Source organism: Choloepus didactylus, chromosome 1 (genome assembly GCF_015220235.1).
Source record: "Choloepus didactylus isolate mChoDid1 chromosome 1, mChoDid1.pri, whole genome shotgun sequence".
Lineage (NCBI taxonomy): Eukaryota > Metazoa > Chordata > Mammalia > Pilosa > Megalonychidae > Choloepus > Choloepus didactylus.
Window position 1 is genome coordinate 180,500,064 of NC_051307.1, and position 23,155 is coordinate 180,523,218.

At 35.1% G+C, this 23,155-nt stretch overlaps 1 protein-coding gene across 4 annotated transcripts in view; it reads left to right on the plus strand.

Moving 5' to 3' along the window:
• Positions 1 to 23,155, plus strand: part of ZCWPW2 (zinc finger CW-type and PWWP domain containing 2) — a 191,464-nt gene that overhangs the window by 71,945 nt on the left and 96,364 nt on the right. For all 4 annotated transcript variants that reach the window (XM_037846234.1, XM_037846215.1, XM_037846241.1 and 1 more), the window contains exon 2: positions 10,840 to 11,193. In XM_037846234.1, coding sequence (XP_037702162.1) covers positions 10,853 to 11,193 — 341 coding nt within the window. In that variant the 5' untranslated portion in view covers positions 10,840 to 10,852. The remainder of the gene's footprint in view (positions 1 to 10,839; positions 11,194 to 23,155) is intronic.

A 23,155-nucleotide genomic window follows, 5' to 3' on the forward strand; every position in this document is an offset into this window, starting at 1 on the left:
CTTGTATTAGGCGGCCACTTCCTAGACTTTACACCCAAAGCACAAGCAACAAAAGAGAAAATAGATAAATGGGAACTCCTCAAGCTTAGAAGTTTCTGCACCTCAAAGGAATTTCTCAAAAAGGTAAAGAGGCAGCCAACTCAATGGGAAAAAATTTTTGGAAACCATGTATCTGACAAAAGACTGATATCTTGCATATATAAAGAAATCCTACAACTCAATGACAATAGTACAGTCGGCCCAATTATAAAATGGGCAAAAGATATGAAAAGACAGTTCTCTGAAGAGGAAATACAAATGGCCAAGAAACACATGAAAAAATGTTCAGCTTCACTAGCTATTAGAGAGATGCAAATTAAGACCACAATGAGATACCATCTAACACCGGTTAGAATGGCTGCCATTAAACAAATGGAAACTACAAATGCTGGAGGGGATGTGGAGAAATTGGAACTCTTATTCATTGTTGGTGGGACTGTATAATGGTTCAGCCACTCTGGAAGTCAGTCTGGCAGTTCCTTAGAAAACTATATATAGAGTTACCATTCGATCCAGTGATTGCACTTCTCGGTATATACCTGGAAGATCGGAAAGCAGTGACACGAACAGATATCTGCACTCCAGTGTTCATAGCAGCATTATTCACAATTGCCAAGAGATGGAAACAACCCAAATGTCCTTCAACAGATGAGTGGATAAATAAAATGTGGTAGATACACACGATGGAATACTACGCGGCAGTAAGAAGGAACGATCTCATGAACCATATGACAACATGGATGAACCTTGAAGACATAATGCTGAGCGAAATAAGCCAGGCACAAAAAGAGAAATATTATATGCTACCACTAATGTGAACTTTGAAAAATGTAAAACAAATGGTTTATAATGTAGAATGTAGGGGAACTAGCAATAGAAAACAATTAAGGAAGGGGGATCAATAATCCAAGAAGAACAGATAAGCTATTTAACGTTCTGGGGATGCCCAGGAATGAGTATGGTCTGTTAATTTCTGATGGATATAGTAGGAACAAGTTCACAGAAATGTTGCTATATTAGGTAACTTTCTTGGGGTAAAGTAGGAACATGTTGGAAGTTAAGCAGTTATCTTAGGTTAGTTGTCTTTTTCTTACTCCCTTGTTATGGTCTCTTTGAAATGTTCTTTTATTGTATGTTTGTTTTCTTTTTAACTTTTTTTTCATACAGTTGATTTAAAAAAGAAGGGAAAGTTAAAAAAAAAAAAAAAAGAAAAACAAGGAAAAAAAAAGATGTAGTGCCCCCTTGAGGAGCCTGTGGAGAATGCAGGGGTATTCGCCTACCCCACCTCCATGGTTGCTAACATGACCACAGACATAGGGGACTGGTGGTTTGATGGGTTGAGCCCTTACCATAGGTTTTACCCTTGGGAAGACGGTTGCTGCAAAGGAGAGGCTAGGCCTCCCTATGGTTGTGCCTAAGAGCCTCCTCCCGAATGCCTCTTTGTTGCTCAGATGTGGCCTTCTCTCTCTGGCTAAGCCAACTTGAAAGGTGAAATCACTGCCCTCCCCCCTACGTGGGATCAGACACCCAGGGGAGTGAATCTCCCTGGCAACGTGGAATATGACTCCCGGGGAGGAATGTAGACTTGGCATCGTGGGACGGAGAACATCTTCTTGACCAAAAGGGGGATGTGAAAGGAAATGAAATAAACTTCAGTCGCAGAGAGATTCCCAAAGGAGCCGAGAGGTCACTCTGGTGGGCACTCTTACGCACACTTTAGACAACCCTTTTTAGGTTCTAAAGAATTGGGGTAGCTGGTGGTGGATACCTGAAACTATCAAACTACAACCCAGAACCCATGAATCTCGAAGACAGTTGTATAAAAATGTAGCTTATGAGGGGTGACAATGGGATTGGGAAAGCCATAAGGACCACACTCCACTTTGTCTAGTTTATGGATGGATGAGTAGAAAAATAGGGGAAGGAAACAAACAGACAAAGGTACCCAGTGTTCTTTTTTACTTCAATTGCTGTTTTTCACTCTAATTATTATTCTTGTTATTTTTGTGTGTGTGCTAATGAAGGTGTCAGGGATTGATTTAGGTGATGAATGTACAACTATGTAATGGTACTGTAAACAATCGAAAGTACGATTTGTTTTGTATGACTGCGTGGTATGTGAATATATCTCAATAAAATGAAGATAAAAAAAAGATGATTGTATAACTGTATAACTTTTACAGTGTGACTGTGTAATTGTGAAAAACAACTGGCACTCCCTTTATCTAGTGTATGGACAGACGAGTGAGAAAATAAATACAATAAATAAATAAAAAAAAATCATATTGTGGAAGCATATTCAATGTAATGGAAAAATGTTCACAGCATATCATTTGATGAAAAAGGCAAGATATAATACAGAATGGGCAATTCAATTTCAACATATGAAAGAAGGCAGTGGTGTGACATATTTAAAATTCTGAAAGAGAAAAATTGCCAGCCAGGTATTCTTTATCCAGCAAAGCTCTCCTTCAAATTGAGGGAGAGCTTCAAATTTTCACAGACAAACAAATGCTGAGAGAATTTGTTAACAAGAGACTTACCCTACCAGAAATAGTAAAGGGAGCTCTACCAGCTGAGAAAAAAAGACAGGAGAGAGAAGTCTGGAGAAGGGTGCAGAACTGAAGAGTATTATTAATGGTAACTAATTGAAAATGGAAATAGAGAGAGGGAAAAAATAGATCTGACAAATAAAAACCAAAGGATAAGATGGCTGATTCAAGAGAACTGCCTTCACAGTAGTAACATTGAATATGAATGGATTAAACTCACCAATTAAAAGATATAAATTTGCATAATGGATTTAAAATATGAGCTATCAATATGCTGTTTACAAGAGACTCATCTTAGACCCAGAGACACAGATCGATTGAAAGTGAAACGATGGAAAAAAATATTCCGTGCAAGCTACAGCCAAAAGAAAGCAGGGGTAGCAATACTAAAATTGGATAAAATAGACTTTAAATGCAAGGATCTCATAAGAGACAAAGAAGGACACTATATACTAATAAAAGGGACAATTCACCAAGAAGAATAGCAATCAAAATGTTTATGCACCCAATCAAGGAGCTTCAAAGTACATGAGACAAACATTGGCTGAAGGAAGCAATAGATGTTTCCACAATAATCGTGGGAGACTTCAATATGCCACTTTTTCCTATAGACAACAACCAGACAGAGAACAAATAAGGAAACTGAGAACCTAAACAATGTGATCAATGAATTGGACTTAACAGACATATAGAGCATTACATCCCAAAATTACCAGGATATACATTCTTCTCTAGTGCTCATGGAACTTTCTCCATGATACGTCATATGATGGGGAATAAAACAAGCCACAATACATTTTAAAATATTGAAATTATTCAAAGCACATTGGAATGACCAGAATGGAATGCAACTAGAAGTCATTCACCATCAGAGATATAGAACATTCACAAATATATGGAGGTTAAACAACACACTCCTAAATAATCAGTGGGTCAAAGAAGAAATTGCCAAAGAAACTGCTAAATATCTAGAGACAAATGAAAATGAGAACACAACATATCAAAACTTAAGGGATGTAGCAAAAGTGGTATTGAGGGGGAAATTTGTAGCTCTAAATGCATACATTAAAAAGGAAGAAAGAGCTAAAATCAAAGAACTAATGGAACAACTTAAGAAGCTATTAAATGAAAGCAAACTACTCTTAAAGCAAGGAGAAGGAAAGAAATAACAAGGATTAAAGCAGAAATAAATGACATGGAGAACAACAACAACAACAACAACAACAACAACAAATAGAATCAATAAAACCAAAAGTTGGTTCTCTGAGAAGATCAAGATTGACAAACCCTTAGCTAGACTGAAAAATTCAAAAAGAGAGAAGACCCAAATAAACAAAATAATAAATGAGAAGGGGGGACATTACTTCAGATCCTGAAGAAATTTAAAAAATCCTAAGAGGATACTATGAACAAATGTACACCAACAAACTAGACAATTTAGAGGAAATGGATAATTTCCTGGAAACACATGAACAACCTAGACTGATCAGAGAAGAAATAGAAGACCTCAACAAACCAATCACAAGTAAAGAGATCCAATCAGTCATCAAAAACCTTCCTACAAATAAAACCTAGGGCCAGATGGCTGCACAGTGAAATTCTATCAAACTTTCCAAAAAGAACTGACACCCTTCCTACTCAAAGTCTTTCAAAAAAATTGAAGAAAATGGAATACTGCCTAACTCATTTTATGAAGCCAACATCACTCTAATACCAAAACCAGATAAAGATTCTATAGGAAAGGAAAACTACAGGCCAATCTCCCCAAAAATACAGGAATGCAAAAATTCTCAACAAAATACTTGCAAATAGAATCCAAACACACATTTGAAGAATCATAGCACTACGACCAAGTGTAGTTCATTCCAAGAATGCAAGGGGGATTCAACATAAGAAAATCAATCAATGTAATACAACACATTAACACATTGAAAGGGAAAAATCAAATGATCATCTCAACAAATGCTGAAAAAGCATTCAAGAATATTCCACATTCTTTTTTGATAAAATCACTTCAAAAGGTAGGAATTGAAGGAAGCTTCCTCAATATGATAAAGGGCATATATGAAAAACCCACAGGCAGGATGGAACTCAATGGTGAGAGACTGAAAGCCTTCCCTCTAAGATTGGGAACAAGACAAGGATACATGCTGTCACCACTATTATTCAGTATTTTGCTAGAAGTTCTAGCCAGAGCAATTCAGCAAGACCAAGAAATAAAAGGCATCCAAATTGGAAAAGAAGAAGTAAAACTGTCATTATTTGCAGATGATATGATCTTATATTTGGAAAACCCTGAGAAATTGATGACACAGCTACTTGAGCTAATAAACAAATTCAACAAATAGACAGGATACAGGATTAATCCACGTAAGTCAGTAATGTTCTTATACACTAGAAATGACCTAATAGAGGAGATACTCAAAAGAAAGATTCCATTCACAATTAGCAACTAAAAAAATCAAGTACCTCAGAATAAACTTAAACAAGGATGCAGAAGACCTCTATACAGAAAATTACATAACTTTATGAAAAGAAATAAAAGGGGACCTAAAGAGATGGAAAGATATTCTGTGTTCATGGATACAAAGGCTAAATGTCATTAAGATATCAATCCTACCCAAACTGATCTACAGATTCAGTGCAATTCCAATGAAAATTCCAACAACCTACTTTGCAGACTTGGAAAAGCCAGTTATCAAATTTATTTGGAAGGGAAAGTTGCCTTGAATTGCCAAAAATATTAGAAAAAAAAGAAAACAAAGTGGGAGGACTTACACTTCCTGGCTTTGAAACCTACTATAAAGCCAGAATAGTAGAAACAGCATGGTATTGGCACAAAGATAGACATATTGAACAATGGAATCATATTGAGAGTTCAGAAGTAGACCCCCCAGATCTATGGTCTACTGATTTTTCATAAGGCCCCCAAGTCCACTGAGCTGGGACAGAGCAGTCTGTTCAACAAATGGGTCTGGAAGAACAGGATATCCATACCAAAACAATGAAAGAGGACCCCTACCTCACATCCTATACAAAAATTAACTCAAGGTGGGTTAAAGACTTCAAAATAAGAGATAGTACCATAAAACTACTAGAAGACAATGTAGGGAAACAAACCAAGACCTGCTATTAGGAGGTCACTTCTTGGAACTTACACCCAAAGCACAAGCAATGAAAGTAAAAGTAGATAAATGGAAACTCCTCAAAATCAAAAGCTTCTGTACCTCAAAAGAATTTGTCAAAAAGGTGAAGAGGCAGCCAATGCAATGGGAGAAAATATTTGGAAGCCATGTATCTGATAAGAGTGTGATATCTTGCATATATACAAAGTCCTGCAACTCAACGACAATAGTACGAACAGCCCAATTATAAAATGGGCAAAAGATATGAAAAGACATTTCTCCAAAGAGGAATAAAAATGGCTAAAAAACATGAAAAAATGTTAATCTTCACTAGCTATTAGGGAGATGCAAATCAAGACCACAATGAGATATCTCACATAAGAATGGCTGCCATTAAAAAAACAGGAAACAATAAATACTGGAGAGGTTGTGGAGAAATTGGAACTCTTATTCATTGCTGGTGGGACTGTGTAATGGTACAGCCACTCCAGAAGACACTTTGGCATTTCCTCAGAAAACTATATATTGAGTTACCCTATGAAGATCTGAAAGCAGTAACACAAACAGATATTTCCACACCAATGTTCATAACAGCATTGTTTACAATTTTCAAGAGGTGGAAACAATGCAAATGTCCTACAACAGATGAGTGGATAAATAAAATGTGGTAGATACACACAATGGAATACTATGCAATGGTAAGAAGGAACAAAGTCCTGAAACATATGACAACATGGATGAACCTTGAAGATATAATGCTGAGTGAAATAACCCAGACACAAAAGGAGATATTGTATGTTACCACTAATGTGAACTCTGTGAAAAATGTAAAATAAATGTCTTATAATGTAGAATTGAGGGGACCTAGAGTTAGACAGAAGCCATTGAAGGGGAGTGATAATGTAATGTGAACAGATATGATAATGGGGTGACCAACACTACACTAATACTAGGGATGAGAATTAGCAGCTGATAAGACCTCTGGGATGTATTATAATTGTTTAAAGTTGAGAGTGATGAAGATTATACAACTAAGTGAAGATAATGTAAGAAACTGACCGTTTAGCCTGGGATAGAATACATATTAAGTGAAATTAGGAACCCACTACTTAATAAATCAAGCCCTTGACTTGAGGCTTGCTCTTGTGTAACTTAGGGCTATATAAATGGGAGGATGAGCCCTCCTAAAATTATGCCTAAGAGGCACATTCCAGGGAACCTCTTTTGTTGCTCAGATGTGGCCTTTCTCTCTCTAAGCCCAACTCAGCAAATAAATTTATTAACCTCCCCACTACAAGGGATATGACTCTCAGGGGAATGAATCTCCCTGGTGACATGGTACATGACTCCCGGGAATGAGCCTGGCCCTGGCAGTGAGGGATTGAAAATGCCTACTTGACCAAAAGTGGGAAAAAAAGAAAGGTAACAAGCTGAGGTCACAGTGGCTGAGAGATCCCAAATAGAGTCGGAAGGCTATCTTGGAAATTTCTCTTATGCAAGCTCTGGCTAGACATTCCAAATGAACACAGTATGCCATGCCTACCAAAAGTAGTCCCCAAATACCTAGGTACCTCCCTGAGATTCTATAAAGGATTTACTCACTAAGTTTTATCTCTCAGAAACTTAAGTCCACCAGAGTGTTTCTATGCCAGACAGGTCCTAAAACCCAGAGGCAACAGCCTCTTTAAGATCAATGATTAGATGTAGCCCCCTTCCCCATACAGTCAACACCCCCTTTCAATATGAACAAGTTAGGGTGCTCACTGCCCAGATACCCCTGAAGATGGAGAAAGAGATTGAGAGGAAGGGGTAGCAACAAACAAGATAAGATTTAACAAAGTTTAAGAATACTGAAACTTTATATAAATATATATGTGTATATATATATTTTTTTAGATTCTGGGGTGTTGGAATAGCTGGAAGGAGGTAAATGACATGGTGGAACTAGAACCTGTAACATCCTTTGAAATTTGCTCTACAGCTATTCATTGAATTGTTCTTTGAAAGTCTTCACCTTTTTGTATATGCCCTATATTGCATGATAAGGAAAGAACTGAAACTGTGGAACTTAACCCATAACAATTTTTGAAACTACCTATATAATTACTTGTTGAGCTGTACATCAGAAGTTAACACCTTTCTCTATGCATGTCATATTTTACAATAATGGAAATAGCTGAAGTTGTGCAACTGTGACCCATGATATTCTTTGACATTTGCTCTCTAACTACTTGTTAAATTGTGCTTTGAAAGTTATCACTGTTAGTTATACATGTTAAAGTTCACAATTAAAAAATGCATTAAAAAAATGTAATGGCTCTTTTAATTGCTATGTCAATAATGGACCAGGTAGGTTTTAAGGCATACAGTGTTATTGGGAATCAATTGCATCATTACATAATAATAATTGTAATTATTATTATTTATTGGCAAGATATAACAAATATGATCCTGTATACATGTAATAATATTGCCTCAAAGAAAAGAACTAAGAGCAAAAAAAGAATTAAAAGGATAAAACTGACAATTCCAAAATTGTTATGGGAAATTTCAGCATAGCCCTCTTAGTAATTGTATAGATCCATTGTTTGGTATGGATAGAAAAGTCTTAAACTGCACAAAACTTAGTTTATAATGGTTGGTATAAAGTTTGGTATAATGGTTAAATGTAGATACTTACACCCAACAAATAGAAAATACTCACATGTAACACTGAGTTACAAATCAAGCAAATACCAATAAATCAACAGTACACAGCTCACACTCTGACCACAGTCCAATTACATTAAAAATCAGTAATAAAAAAAAAATCCCAAATACTCATACCTTCTGAAGTTAAAAAAAGTAATTCATGTGCCAAATATTTACAACTGAATAGCAAGAGGGAAGTGTATAGCTTCAAATGCATGTATTAGAAAAGACTGAAAATGAATTAATTAGGCATCAACTCAAGATGAGAAAAAAAAAAGGGAACCACAAAGAATAGCCAAAGAAAGTAGAAGGAAGGAATAAAGAAAAGTGAAGCTATTAATTAGAATTCCGGAAAATAAGTGAGGAAACGCAAACCAAACACTAATTTGTTAAAAAAAAAAAAAAAAAAACTCCAACAAGGTGAAGGAAGAAAAAACAGAGAAAACATAAACAATATTAAGAGTGAAAAAGAGGAACAAAATGAGATATTAAAATTCACACGTATATGACAATATAAGAAAATTCCTCTTTTAGGCAAACTTCTTCGGAAAAAAAGGACCCATTCTTTCATTTTATGAGTTAATTATAATCTTTTTATCAAAACTAGGCAAAGGCAAAAGGGGAGTGAAATTGAAAGGACAATCTCATCTGTAAACATATGAAAAATCATGAATAAGTATTAATAAACTGAATATAGCTATGTATATTAAAGAAAAAAATCACAACACATGACTAAAGTTGATCCAAAATGGGCATATAGTTTATCATTAATATGATATCCCAGTTAACATATTTAAAAAGAAAAATCATATGTTCATCTGCATATATGCAGAACAAGCATTCAGTAAAACACCACTGCATGATTAACAAAAAAAAGATCCTCTTAGTAAGCTGTAATTGAAGGAAAACTTCTTTTGTAACCTTTTAATGATATCTACAAAAAATGAAACACACTTTAGATTTAGTAGTAAAACTTTAGAAGCATTCTCATTAAAATTAGAAAAAGATGTCCAATCTTACAACTTGTATTAGATACTGTACCTGTTCTACCAGCATAGTAAAACAAGATTTAAGGATTGGCAATTAAAAAAAAAAAAAGAAACATATCTGTAACACACAGACACACACACACACACACACACACACACACACACACACACACACACACACGAGGAAGATACACCAAATGTGAAGTGCATAGCCAGCAAAGCTAAATGACTTGCCTAAGGGCGTACAACTAGTAAGTAGAAGAGCCAGGTTCTGGCTCCAAAGTCTGGACTCAACCACTCCTATGCTACTGTCTAATAACCAAGAGAGTAGAGAAAAACTCGATTCTCCTCAGTTGCAATCCATATTGCAGACTTGCTTCTTATAAGTTGCCAGGCCTGCTAAAGAATTAACTGAATGAAAAAACAAAAACAAAATATAGTATCAGCAAAATTTTATAGTTTTTTTCTGCTAGGTTTGGTTCTTCCTGTTTTTAGATTTTTCCAGTTTTTTTGTATGAGAAACAATGCCCCAATGAATATTTTTGGTCTGTGTATGTATAAGTTGTTTCCTTTTAAGTTTATTTCCTTTAGATTTTCATGAGTGGTGTTCATAGGTCAAAAGTTGTGAATATTTTATTGCTATTAAATATATTGGCAAATTTCTTCCTAAAGCAATAAGTAAGTTTGATACACACATAGTAAGTGAATTTCTAAATATGTGAGTAACTCATTAATTAAGGGCTACTTTAAATGGTGCTTACACTTACTGTATTCTATTAACTCATGAATTAAGGGCTACTTTAACTGGTGCTTACACTTATGTAGCAGTGTTCTACTAACTCATATTTTTAAGAAATAGTTTTGATTGCAGAAGAAGCTGCTAAACAAATGGGGTGGGATGGGGGGATGATTTGGGTGTTCTTTGTTCACTTTTATTTTTTATTCTTGTTCTGGTTCTTTCTGATGTAAGGAAAATGTTCAGAGATAGATTGTGGTGATGAACACATAACTATGTTATCATACTGCGGACAGTGGATTGTATACATGGATGATGGTATGGTGTGTGAATGTATTTCAATAAAACTGAATTTAATGAAAAAAAAGAAGCTGCTAATAATTTTACTTGTATTTTTGTTACATTATTTTATTAGCATACATGTAACTATTATTATTAAAGCTAGATGTTGGAGGCTTAATCCTACAAGTCTGTCTACTTCTTTTCTACTCTGTCATACTTTTTATTGTTAATCTTGGAGCATTTTATGTTCCCTTGTTGGTGAGTAAGTAGAAACATAACATGCTCAGTATGTATAATTTCTCTAGTATAGAGAGGGTGTGGATAAAGAAGATATTAGAGAGTTATTTCTCCAATTTTGGTTTGAATTTTCTCTCCTTATACTCTTGAATCCTTATTCTTTTGTTTTCTTCTTATTTATTTTCCAGATTAAATGCATTTATGGGAAAAGAAAAATTGGATGGTGAAATAATTGTAGACTATTGTAACGCTACAATGGATTCCTCAGTGGAAAACAACATGTACGTAAACAAAGTGTGGGTTCAATGTGAGAATGAAAGTTGTTTGAAATGGAGATTGCTGTCAAGTGAGGATGCAGCTAAAGTTGATCACAATGAACCATGGTACTGCTTCATGAACACTGATCTGAAATATAACAGATGTGCTATTTCTGAAGAAGACTTTCCTGAAGAGTCTCAGCTTCATCAGAGTGGATTTAAGATTGTCTATTCACAGCTCCCTCTTGGAAGCCTGGTTTTGGTAAAATTACAAAATTGGCCAAGGTAAGGTGTTTGTTGTTGTTTTATATTAAGTAAGGTTTAATGTTACTAGGTTTATGAATTTTAGTAATCTTAAAAAATCAACTCTTAGATTTGTTGATTTTCTCTATTGTTTGCTTGATTTATATTTATTGATTTTCTGATCTCATTCTTGCCCCTATTTCTTTGTTTTTAATTTATACTTTTTTTCTAGTTTCTTAGATTGGAATCTTAAGTCACTGAATTTAAATACTTTTCCCCCAATATAAGCAATTAAGTCTCTAAATTTCTCTCAAAGCACTGCTTTAGCTACATTCCCACAAATATTCACTGCTATATTTTATTGTCATTCAGTTTTAAATATTTCCTAATTTTCTTTGTGATTTCATCTTTGAAATGAGTTATTTGAAAGTGTATTTATAAATTACCAAATATTTGGGGATTTTTTAAATATCTTATGGTTACTGAGTTAAATTACTGTAGTCAGTTCCACTGACTCTTATTTTATGACCCAGCATGTCCTATCCTGTGAATTTCATGTGCAGGTGAAAAGAATGTGTAGTTTGCAATTGTTGCATGGATGCCTAAAATAATTTTTTTTTCTCTAAATTTCTGTAGTTTTACTAGTATATATCTAAGTGTTTCCCAATCTGGGGTGATTTTCCAAGGTATGCAGTGGGCACTTGGAGCATATAGTTTCAAGTCTTTTTTATTTCAGTTAAGTTTTCTTAAATTGAATGTGTTATATTTGTTCTGTTCCATTTGCTTTGATTTGGAGGGGGGTTCAAATATTACTTATGGTGGATCTTCTTTGTCTATCTTTGGTATCACTTTTTTCATCTTTCAGAGTCTTCTACTATTTGCTTTGTATATAAAACCCAGGATTTTTAGGTATACTTAGAGGGAAGAATAGAGAAGTTTGTCTACTTCATCTTGTCTGGAACCAGAAATTGCAGAATAGATTTTTTTTTTTTAGCTTTGTTGTAGCTAAAAAAAAAAAAAGAACAAAAACAAAAAAACCATCCTCTGTTGCTTTCTCAAAGTATCAAAAATATGGACTTGTATTTTCTGAGATTTCCTGACTGTTTTCCTCCCCCACTTTTATTTGTACTTTCTTTTTCCTTTGTTGTTATTGGACACGTCTTCCTCAATTTGGATTATACTCCCAGCAGTTTCTCATCAGTGTGGGTTTTTGTCTTTGAAAGGAGCTTTATTGATTAACTTTAAGTATTCATAGGGCCCAGACTGCTCCAACACTTTCAGCTTTGATTGTGATTCTTCCTCCCAGTTTTCGTTGCTATTCTCTATTTGACCAACTGCACTTTCCAGTGAGTACCTGTTGTCAATTTTGAGATTCTCCTTTCTCAAAGCCATCAGACCTCTGATTGCCTTCCCCTTCCCATCCTGCTTCCTCTCACATGGATACTAAAAATATGTGATCCTGTAGCTGTCATTAGTTTGTACCTGCCTGCTTCTATTTTGGTATTCATGTGGATAGCTTGTCACTTAGTTTTGTTTTAAATATTGTTTGTCAGATTATGGTAATAGTTACTCTATCTGTATTTATGGGGGACTTTCAAGAGATTCTGAGACTAAACCACCGTTGCTACTATCTTCCCAGAATCACTTACTATTTTATATTACATTCTCCTACGTAACGTTCTCAAAGCTAGGATACTCTGGCTTTTATTACCTTGGATTTATTCATGCCCAGTATTCTCTAAGAAGAAAATAAGATGTATACTTTCATATAGAGACTATGATGGGCTTACTTCAACACACACACACATGTATGTATATACATACACACTCCTCAGGCCTTCAAGTAAACCCTAGATTTGTGTTCTTGTTCTGTCACTCACTGTCTTTGCAAATATGGCCTATCTGTCTTGAGATATTTGCCCAATGTTACTGAGGGCTTTTCTAGGGATCAAATGTGATAATATTACAAAGAAAATTATATTATGACTTTCATGTAATAATTAGAATAGACATCAATGACTAGATAATTATATAAGAACAAATATTTTAAAAGACATGAATGTGAAAACCCATTTTGTGAGGTTTTTTATGAAGATATTTGTCCCATATCATTTTTTATATCTAAAACTAGCATTTTGGAATCAGATTGTTTGTATTTTCTAATGGAAATTCTGAAGTCTCAATAACTCTAATCCAAGAAATAGATTAGTTTTTTGTCATTATGTCTGAAGTATTACGTTAGAAATTTGCAGTTTTGTATTGGTAACTAAGGTTAGGAATTGAAGCTACAACTGAAAAAGGTTTTACTCCAGTCCCTAAATTATCTCTAATCTATGATTAGGGCCAGCAAGATGCCTGCAAAATGCATTCATATCTACCTTCTTACTAATTGGAAAGAGCTAGTGTTTGGCTAAGTAGTCACCTATATTCCTCTTTACTAATAACAAATGAGCACAGACTGAAAATACATACTAACAAGCTCAAACCGAGTTATTGCTTATTCAGTAGCACAATACACAGAAAGATGACAGTATGTTTGCAATAGACTATAAAGATAGAGTGCACCTACTAGAAACAGTCAAATATCAGCTCTTGGTTAAGCAATTTTATAAATGTTGAAATTTTGAGTGGAAAAAACAGCTAGCTGTCTGTAGAGATACTTAACAGTATAACATTATCTGGGTCAAATCTCTCCGGCCTGTGGCTTAACACCCAGCTTTGAAGTCCCAGAAACTCAATCTTGTCAACATCTGAGTTATTCTCTCTCAGAAGAACTGACCCTCTCAAACAAAGCCAAAAAACTAAAAACAGACTGATTCAGAATCTAGAAATGCCTATTTAACATTTATATAAGAAAAAATAAATAATTATCAAGAGAATAGCACCTTTACTGTCTATGGGCAAGCTCCAAGGAAAATCAAATTATGGTAGAAAGACCTACCTCCACATTAAGACACAAGCATATATTTATGTACCTATGAAAACACATACACAGCCTCTTGCTTTGGATTTTGCCTGTATATGTGGAGGCAGGAAGGCACATCTGAATACACTTGGAAGGGAAAAACTATCTCCACAATATTTAAGCAGCTTTGATTTTTAAAATTATTCAAATGGCATTGTGTTCAGCTAGAAAGAGTCCAGAAGTTAAAAGGAAAGAATAACAATGCATTGCTCATTTAGCATAGTAAGACACACTACCACACAGCATCTGGGGCTCTATATTGGATACTACTTGAGTATATTTGCACAGAAGTTTTCCAAGTCTTTCTCGTAAGTATGAAAATTAATTTGTAGAAAATATATTCACATTCTAATATATTATAGTTCAGTTTAGTAAGAAAACAATGCCTTTAAGTTAACAAGCCAATTCAGTGAAGCTTTTAATATATAATATATAAATTTATAAAAAAAGATTTTCTGTTAGGTGCTTTCAGTATTATAAAATATTATTTTATTACTTCTTGTTTATACTCTATTGCATACAGATTAAAATGCTTATAAACGTCTAAGTCTAGATGGGAAACTTCCTCTTTCCATCAACCCCTGCAGTTAGGTGCAACTCAGGTTTTTTTTTTTAGCAAATATAATATCCAGTTAGTGATGATTCTAACTTATCCATTTTGTTTCCCACAATTAGTTTAGGAATGAGACCCAAGTAAAGTTTGCTGCCCTCTTAAGCATGCAAACCTCAGTTTAAAAATAAGTAATGTCTTTCTTATTGGATATAAATACTTGACATCTGAAATAAAATTCTGTTGAGGGCATTAATGATCTTATTAAAGATCATTTCCACTGGATAACAAATGTGTAATAACATCAGCCTTTTCATGTATTTGCGCTTCTCTTGAGGTTACCTGTCCTGTAAGAATTCCCCTTTATCCTCCAATGGACTTCAACATCTAAATGGTTTCCATTTGACCTTGTTCTGTTTGTATGCTTAACTTGTCACCACCTACAGATTCTAAAATTGATCGTACGCTGCTATTGTAATGCTGATATCCTTGACATCAGGTTGCCTAGTCTTATACCCCCTCTCCACCTTTAAGCCCTCAAATAGTGCTTCAGAATTTCTCATCAATATGAAAGTGAAAAACCAGGAAGTAGAAGTGCAAAATGCACTAGCATGGTTGACAGTTTGGGAACTCAAATTGAGGTCACTGTGAGGGCAAAAAATGGGCATCAGCTTTCTTCAGTCACAGCAAGTCAGAAAAGAGGATGGATGTAGCAGATGGAGAGAAGTAATCATGTTTTCTGTGTCTGTCGCCTATGCTCATCTTTTCCTGCAGTTTGGTACACTCACTTTTAGCAAAGATATACAGACTAGAAGTCAGACAATTCCTTTATGCCACCTGAAGAAACACTGAAGTGCCCAGTTAGTTGGAGAGTCAACAATACTTTTCATCATTCATCTTTAAAATATTTAAAAATGCAATATTTTCTGTAACTTAACATTTTAAATAATGAACAGAAACTTTTTCCTCCATTGGAATATAATTTTTCTAGGAATCATCTCCATTTTATTTGTGTTTTGTAGAGTAATAACCTAAATTGAATACTCTCAGGTCCAAAAGATATTTGGCTTAAAAAGAAATTGTAGCATAATGTGATTAGAAAAGTAGCATCTCATCTTACACATAATAACTACAAAATATTTCTTTATTTCATGATCTAAGTGTTAGAAATACTGGGACTGTTTTACCCTGAGCAGAATAGGTACTACTTATAATTTAATCTTGCTTGGCAGTAATCCTTTAAAAAAAGTGCTATGAGTCTCTTACATTTTACAAAGAGTTTAACAAATGTAATAGCTATAGTTTGGTTGCTTTTAAAATAGCTTCTAATCAGGTTCAAGGACCCATTATTCCTCAATCTCCTGTAAATTGGGAGGTCTCCATTACAGCTGCCATTCATTCTTTTTCTTTTTTAAATGCAATTTTATTGAGATATAATCATATACCATATAATCCATCCAAAGTATGCAATCAATGGCTCATAGAATCATCATGGTGTGCATTCATCACCACAATCAATTTTAAAACATTTTCATTACTCCAAAATAAAGAAAATAAAAATAAAAGTAAAAATAAAAAAAGAACACCAAAAACATCCTGTATCCCTTATTCCCCCCCCCCATTATTTATATATTTTTTGTCTTTATTTTATTACTCATCTGCCCATACACTGGATAAAGGAGTGTCAGTCACAAGGTTTTCATAATCACATGGTCAGACAAGAAAAGCTATGTCATTATACAATCATCATCGAGAGTCAAGTCTACTGGATTACAGTTCAATGGATTCAAGTATTTCCTTCTAGCTATTCTAATACACTAGAAACTAAAAAGGAATATCTATATTATTCTTAAGAATAACCTCCAGAATGACCTGTTGACTCTATTTGAAATATCTTAGCCACTGAAACTTTATTTTGTTTCATTTCTTTTTCCCCTTTTGGTCCAGAAGACATTTTCAATCCAACAATGCCAGGGCCAGACTCATCCTGGGAGTCATGTCCCACATTGCCAGGAAGACTTATACCCTTGGGTGTCATGTCTCATGTACGGAAGAGGGTAGTGAGTTTATTTGCAGGTGGGAAGAGAAAAAGAGGCCACATCTGAGAACAAAAAGGGTTCTCTGGGAGTGATTCTTAGGCATAATTATAAGTAGGTGTTCCAGTTTCCTAAAGCCACCAGAAATGCAATATACCAGAAATGGATCAGCTTTTAGAATGGGGGTTCATTGGTTCCCAAATTCATAGTTCTAAGGCCATAAAAGTATCCAAACTAAGCCATCAGCAAGAGATCATCCTAAAGAAAGGCTGATGGTGTCCAAAACACCTCTGTAATCTGGGAAGGCACGTGACTGGCGTCTACTGATTCTTTGCTCCTGGGTTGCATTGCTCTCAGCTTCTGATTCCAGTGGCTTTCTCTCTCTAAGCATCTGTGGGTCCTCTCGTACCTTCTCCAGAGCAAACTTTGGATTTCATCTCCTGGCTTCCCTTGGCTCTCTCCAGGGTCTGGCTATTTCTGTGAGTCCTTGCTTAACATCTTCCGGAGTCTTTCTGACTGCACCTCCAAATGTCTGTGTCTGTGTTGATGCCAATAAACTAATTAAGACCCACCTTGAATGGGCGGGGTCACATCGCCATGGAAATAATCTAATCAAAAGTCTCACCTACGATTGGGTGGGTCACATCTCCATGGAAACAACCTAATCAAAAGATCCCACCCACAATAAGTCTGCATCTACAAGATTAGATTGTGAGGTACATAATAGATTCAAACCAGCACAGTAGGCTTAGCTTATGCTATTCATTCTTAGTCACTTATCTGCTGTTGAAGTCTTCTTTTTGGGTGGGTTCATTCAGAAATGTAGATTTCAACATTGGTTTAAAAAGTTAACTCTACTCAAGTTTTTTTTTTTAAGTACAATCTGCTAAGAATCACCAAGCAGTAAAGAGATACTTTCAGCATGAACCTGATAATAATCAAATGGTCTTCTTCATTTTTTTGTCCTGAACCTTCACTTAACTTTCCATTATAATTTCCAGTTCTTCTAAATTATTGGACTACTTTGGGTCCCACAGAGTTTGACTCCCTCTTACCTGATCTAGGGCTGCTGGGAAGTCCTCCATCTTCCATTCCCCCGACTGAGAGAGGCCTAAGAGCCACAGGACTCTGCTCAGCATACAGGGAGAAGCCTGGACACCCACTCCCTGGTAATGGTTGCGGTCTAGCCATCACCTCCTAGCAGCTAGCCTTTGCGACCTGATAGCTTCCCAGAGTCTAATTCTTTGCATTAAGGAGATTTAGCATGAAGTATTTTCATTATATTGTGTTGTTAACTTATGACCTGTAAAAACTTTTGTGGTTGGTTATGGAGTAAATGCATTACTATATTTATGATTTTATAACTTTAATATCAGTTGATAATTTTGTAAAATATCAACAAAGCCCTCAAATCCAAGCAATTTATGGATTTTGAAGTTTTGTGATTTCAGATTCTTTTATTGTATACTTTTTTTGCATAACTTTTTGTGTACTTCCTTTAGGTTTTAAAATTATCTAAACATCTAATTTATCTAGTTCCCATATAGATATATAAATGAAGCAAAGGATATTTTGTATCATTCTTTCTACTTCTCAGTTGCGTTAATTACCTTACATGTATATGACACTTTACAAGTTTTTGAAGCATGCATTCTTTTGAACTTTTTTAACAACACAGTTAGGAACCAGAGTTGCAGTGAGGCCTGGTTACCTGCTTGAAGTTCCTTGGATAGTAGAAGACAGAACTAGAGCCCAAATCTCCTAATTCAAGCCTCATTACCCTTTCCATTCTACAGGCTTACAGACTGAAATAGAACTTGACAGTTGTAAAGATTTTTTAATGTTTGGGTATATTAGATGTACACATTTTTTACCTTGATCTATAAATTCTGTCTGATTTTTACTAAACATCCCTTAGTCACGGCTTCCTGACATTACCTGCTGCCTTTCCTTCCTACTTTCTTCTCTGAACATTAGGTCAGAATCTAGAAGGATCAGTAAAATGTTTAAAACCTAGTTGATGTATATAGAGTGTTTTTACTGTGGACAGAATATGTATGTCTGGATTAGCTAAAACATGGATTTGCTAAAATCCATGGATTAGCTAAAACATGGAGTTTCAGCCCAATAATTTACATTGTTCTGTTTAAATACAAAATGATCATTTTTTAATTTCAGAGTTGTGGGTAGTTTTTTTAATTTAAAAAGTCAATTTTTAAAAAGTGTTTTTAACACATTGCTGGGCTTATAATGAGGGACATTTTAATTTAAAAAAAGTCAATTTTTATGAGACGTGAATACTCATTCTTTAACAAAATATACACTTACTATGTAGGATAAGTAGGCTATTTTATCTGAACAGAAAAAATAGATATTACTGAGACAAACTCATTTATGTCCTACTGAAAGCACACTATAATTCTACCTCTGGAATTGATGGAATTGCATACCTTATTGGTCAAATGTCTGATAAAAAAGTCCTCTCGTAATTTCTGTAATTTTACTCTTTTGACAAGTTAAACCTTCTCAAATGCATTTTATCAAAGAGCTGAAGAAGACTTTCAAGAGGCCATGTAGTTTCTCCACCCCTACACACAAATCACATTCTTACAAACACAAATACATTCACACACAAACACATACATACTTTACACTATATACCATGTACTGGCAGCATTTACCACATAGTTGTTTAGACTCAGAACGTCATCACCAGCAGGGAACTCTGTCTTATGAGGCTGAATGTTCCATCTCTGGACTAATTAATTCTTCTAAGTCCTACTTTTTCTTGACTTGAATATAGCCTTCCTACGGCTTCTCTTCCTTTGGTGCTATTCCTGCCTCTGAGCCATGACTGTAGCCTGGTAGAAAGCACTTGAGCTTTGGCATCAGAAAGATCTCTTTTGAATCACATACATAATCTCTCTGAGACTCAGGTTTCTCCTCTAAATAAGGGAAATATCAAATACCTACCTCATCAGGTTAATAATTAAATTATCAGATATGATAATTAAAGCCTCAAAGGAGTACCTGGGACACTATAACCATTAACTTGCCCCAGTAAAAGATAGTTATGTCAGGGTAGTTCCATTCTCTTCCAATTCTGCCCTACCTTATATTTTTTCAGGAAAACTTATTTATCTGTCACATTCTTCCTCAGTTTCTCTTATAATAACATTGTATCAATTTTGTCAATTTCCTTCATTAACTGTTTAAAACTACAGAAATTATTTTTAAATGTTAAGTAAATATATTACTTGAAAATTCTGATTTTCTTTTTTAGTTCTAAATTTGTTTTAATTTGCATCTGTAATCAGCCATTTTTAAGATGACTATGCATCTGTAAGTTTTTAGACTGCTTTCAAGCTTCCATTTAAAGCAATCTGATTAACTAAATAAAGTGGATTTTCTTGCTTCAGAAGTTTTCAGGATTTATTCTCTAATTTCCCACTTGAGCTCCGCATGGAAATATTGTCTGTTTTAGTTTATCAGAGGTGTCAATGGTAGGAACTCTCTCTAATAGATATAAACAACAAAAAAAAAAAACCAAGCAAAACAAAATAGAAAATGGAAGAATAGAAAGGGAGAAAAGTAGGAAATGAGTACCCAAATTAAAAATGAAATTTATCAAGATATTGCTAGAGGTTTATTTCATGAAAGAATGTATTCCTAAAGATTTATTTTTGATGAAGCATGAGTTTTATTTCCAGGCTTGAAGGTTTTTAGCAGTTTGGTCACCTGCCAATTGTGTAGATGGAGGAGAAAGGGGACAGTATAGAACTACTGGGCTGTATTTCTGCTTTATCCCCTAGTAGTTTTATTTGTCCCCTGGTAGTTTTGCTCCACAGAGTTATCTCAGCCTGAGCTGCCTTTGGCATCCCTGGCTTAAGAAAGGCCAGCTCTCTCCCATCCCATCAGAAGCCCTTGCAGTGGGCTAACATTGTGGTTACTAATTATGCTAGTTGGTTAGAGTTAATTCAACCCTGGCATAAATCTAATCAATCTTTTTTCTCTTGTCTTTCCTATCAGCAGTGCCCAAATGCCTCTTATTGACCCTAGAGACCATTCTTTTTCTTTCTTCTTATATCTTAAATTTGTGATCAAATGAATTCTGCTTTTAAAAGAATAAATGAAGTCTACTTTTAAAAATAGAATAAATGAAGTCTACTTTCAAAGTTGTAGGCAAGGAGACAGATTTTGGACCAATAGGCCATCTGTTCTCCTGCTTCGTACCTAGCAGTAAAACTCTTTCTCTCTTTGAAACTCTGGTGTCTCAAGAATTGGTCATTTGAGCTCATTGGGCAAAAGAATCCACTACCTTGGTGCAGTAACATGATGGTGCCCAGTTGTCTGATCAAGCAAGCACCCACCTAACTGTTACTGCAAGGACAGTTCCTGGCTGGTTAATAAGCCAGAAGGGTGGCTTATTAAATCATCAGTCAATTGATTACATCTGTGGCTGATTACATCAACGGAAGGGAGTGTCTTCTGAATGAGAGAATTCACTTAGCTGAATTTAACCCAATCAGTTGAAGACTTTTAAGGGAGAAGAGAGAACTTTCACTTTTTCTTCTGCAAGCCAGCCTCTCCTGGGGATTTCATCAAGGACCTTTATCGGAATTGCCAGCTTGCTGCCTGCCCTATAGAATTTGGACTTGTGCATCCTACCGTACAGAATATGGACTCATCCATCCCCACAGTTGTGTGATACACTTTTATAAAATCTCATATTTACAGATATCTCCTGTTGGTTCTGTTTCTCTAGAGAACCCTGACTAATACAACCTCTGATATGAATGACACAGAACAAAATAAAATAAAAACATAGAAAGAGAATCAGAGAAAACAGAGGCACTACATGAATAGAAGAAAACTCTAAACAAAAACACAATCTTCATAATCCTCAGAGAAATAAAAAAGATAAAGCATCCACAAAACAAGGAAAAGGAAACTGAAGAAAAGGAATATTTATTGATGAAAAACAAACTTGGTAATCAGGAAAAAACAGCAGAAAGAAACATTTTGATAGAAGAGATCAAAGATAAAGTTTAGGAGATGGGGGCAGCGTGGAGACTGGGTAAGAGCCATCAACCCTCCTCTTCCTCATTGTTGCTGCCACTGGGATCCTTTAGATTGTGTGTGTTGTATGTAAGTCCCCCTGCCCACCAGCCCGTCCTCCAGTCCACAGGTTCTCTCTTGCATGCACTGCTGACCTCAGGGTTGGCCGGCCAGGTAAGTCACCAGGTAACTCCTGGCAGCTCAGGACAATGAAGGATGGGAAGCTGAGCTCCCCACCTTCCCACAGTGCAAAGAAGACTGAGGATGGACCTATCTGATGAGAGGAAATTTCATCTGGATTTGTTTTAGGCTCCTATTCTTCTGTTATGAAAAGCAAGGTATGAACTTTAGGTTAGGCTCAACAAGGAACATTATTAACTAACATTTTTGGGCTACCTATACTACAGTAACATGGAATAACCCATATAATATGCATAAACCAAAATATCAAAGCAAACTTTATTGAACCAAACTTTCAGAAATATACTTAGATATTTAGTCTTGAATATTGCAATATAATCTATTTGAAAATATAGTATTTTTTTCCTCCCATGATTAAAGAATTTATTAATGGGAGCTTACAAACTAGAGGAAAAGTTCTTGTCCATGGGAAATGCAACCAGGAGAAATGAATTTGCGTATGTTCAAGAAAGGAGAACATAACAATTTAATTTAATTATGGAATGCAACCAGCTTTACAGATTTCAAAATTAATGATACAGATGATGTCACCACTACAGATAGAAAGGTCATTATCTGTGCATTCTGGTACCACAGGCAGTTTGAAGAGAACACATGAAAAAGGTGATTTTGGCAACATGGAAGTGGCAACTGCACAGGCAGAATGGCTGACTCAAGAGCAACATTATAGAAGATGTGCATTTCTATTTTGGAAGGAGAAAATACTGAGGACAGTACTAGAGGCAATGATAATGTAAAATGGTCAAAACACAAGTAGTTTCTTTTCAATTATATGTTGCTTCCAGACATGTTTCTCTGCAACTTGTTCAGCAACATTTTAAGAAGATGTTGGACTTTTGTCGTCTTTCTGCAATAGATGTCACTGATGGTTTTAATCCTTTTTTGTTTTTTATTCACTCTGCAGTTTTATGATAAACCAAGAAAATTTTGGACTTGCAAAGAGGTATTATTGCAGCAAGGCACTTTCTGTACTTGAAATTTATTTTCATGATATAAACTTTAAATAAAATGCAAGTTAGGGGGGATTTGTTTATAAAAATTGTATAATTTATAACAAAGAATTTGCTAAAGCTTGCTAAAAAATTTTTTTAAAAGATACAGGCAAGTATGAATATGTTTATTTTATGAAAATGTCATTAAAATTCAAAGGAGGAAGTTTAGGATGTGATTGTGACAGATGGGTTGATGTCTGCT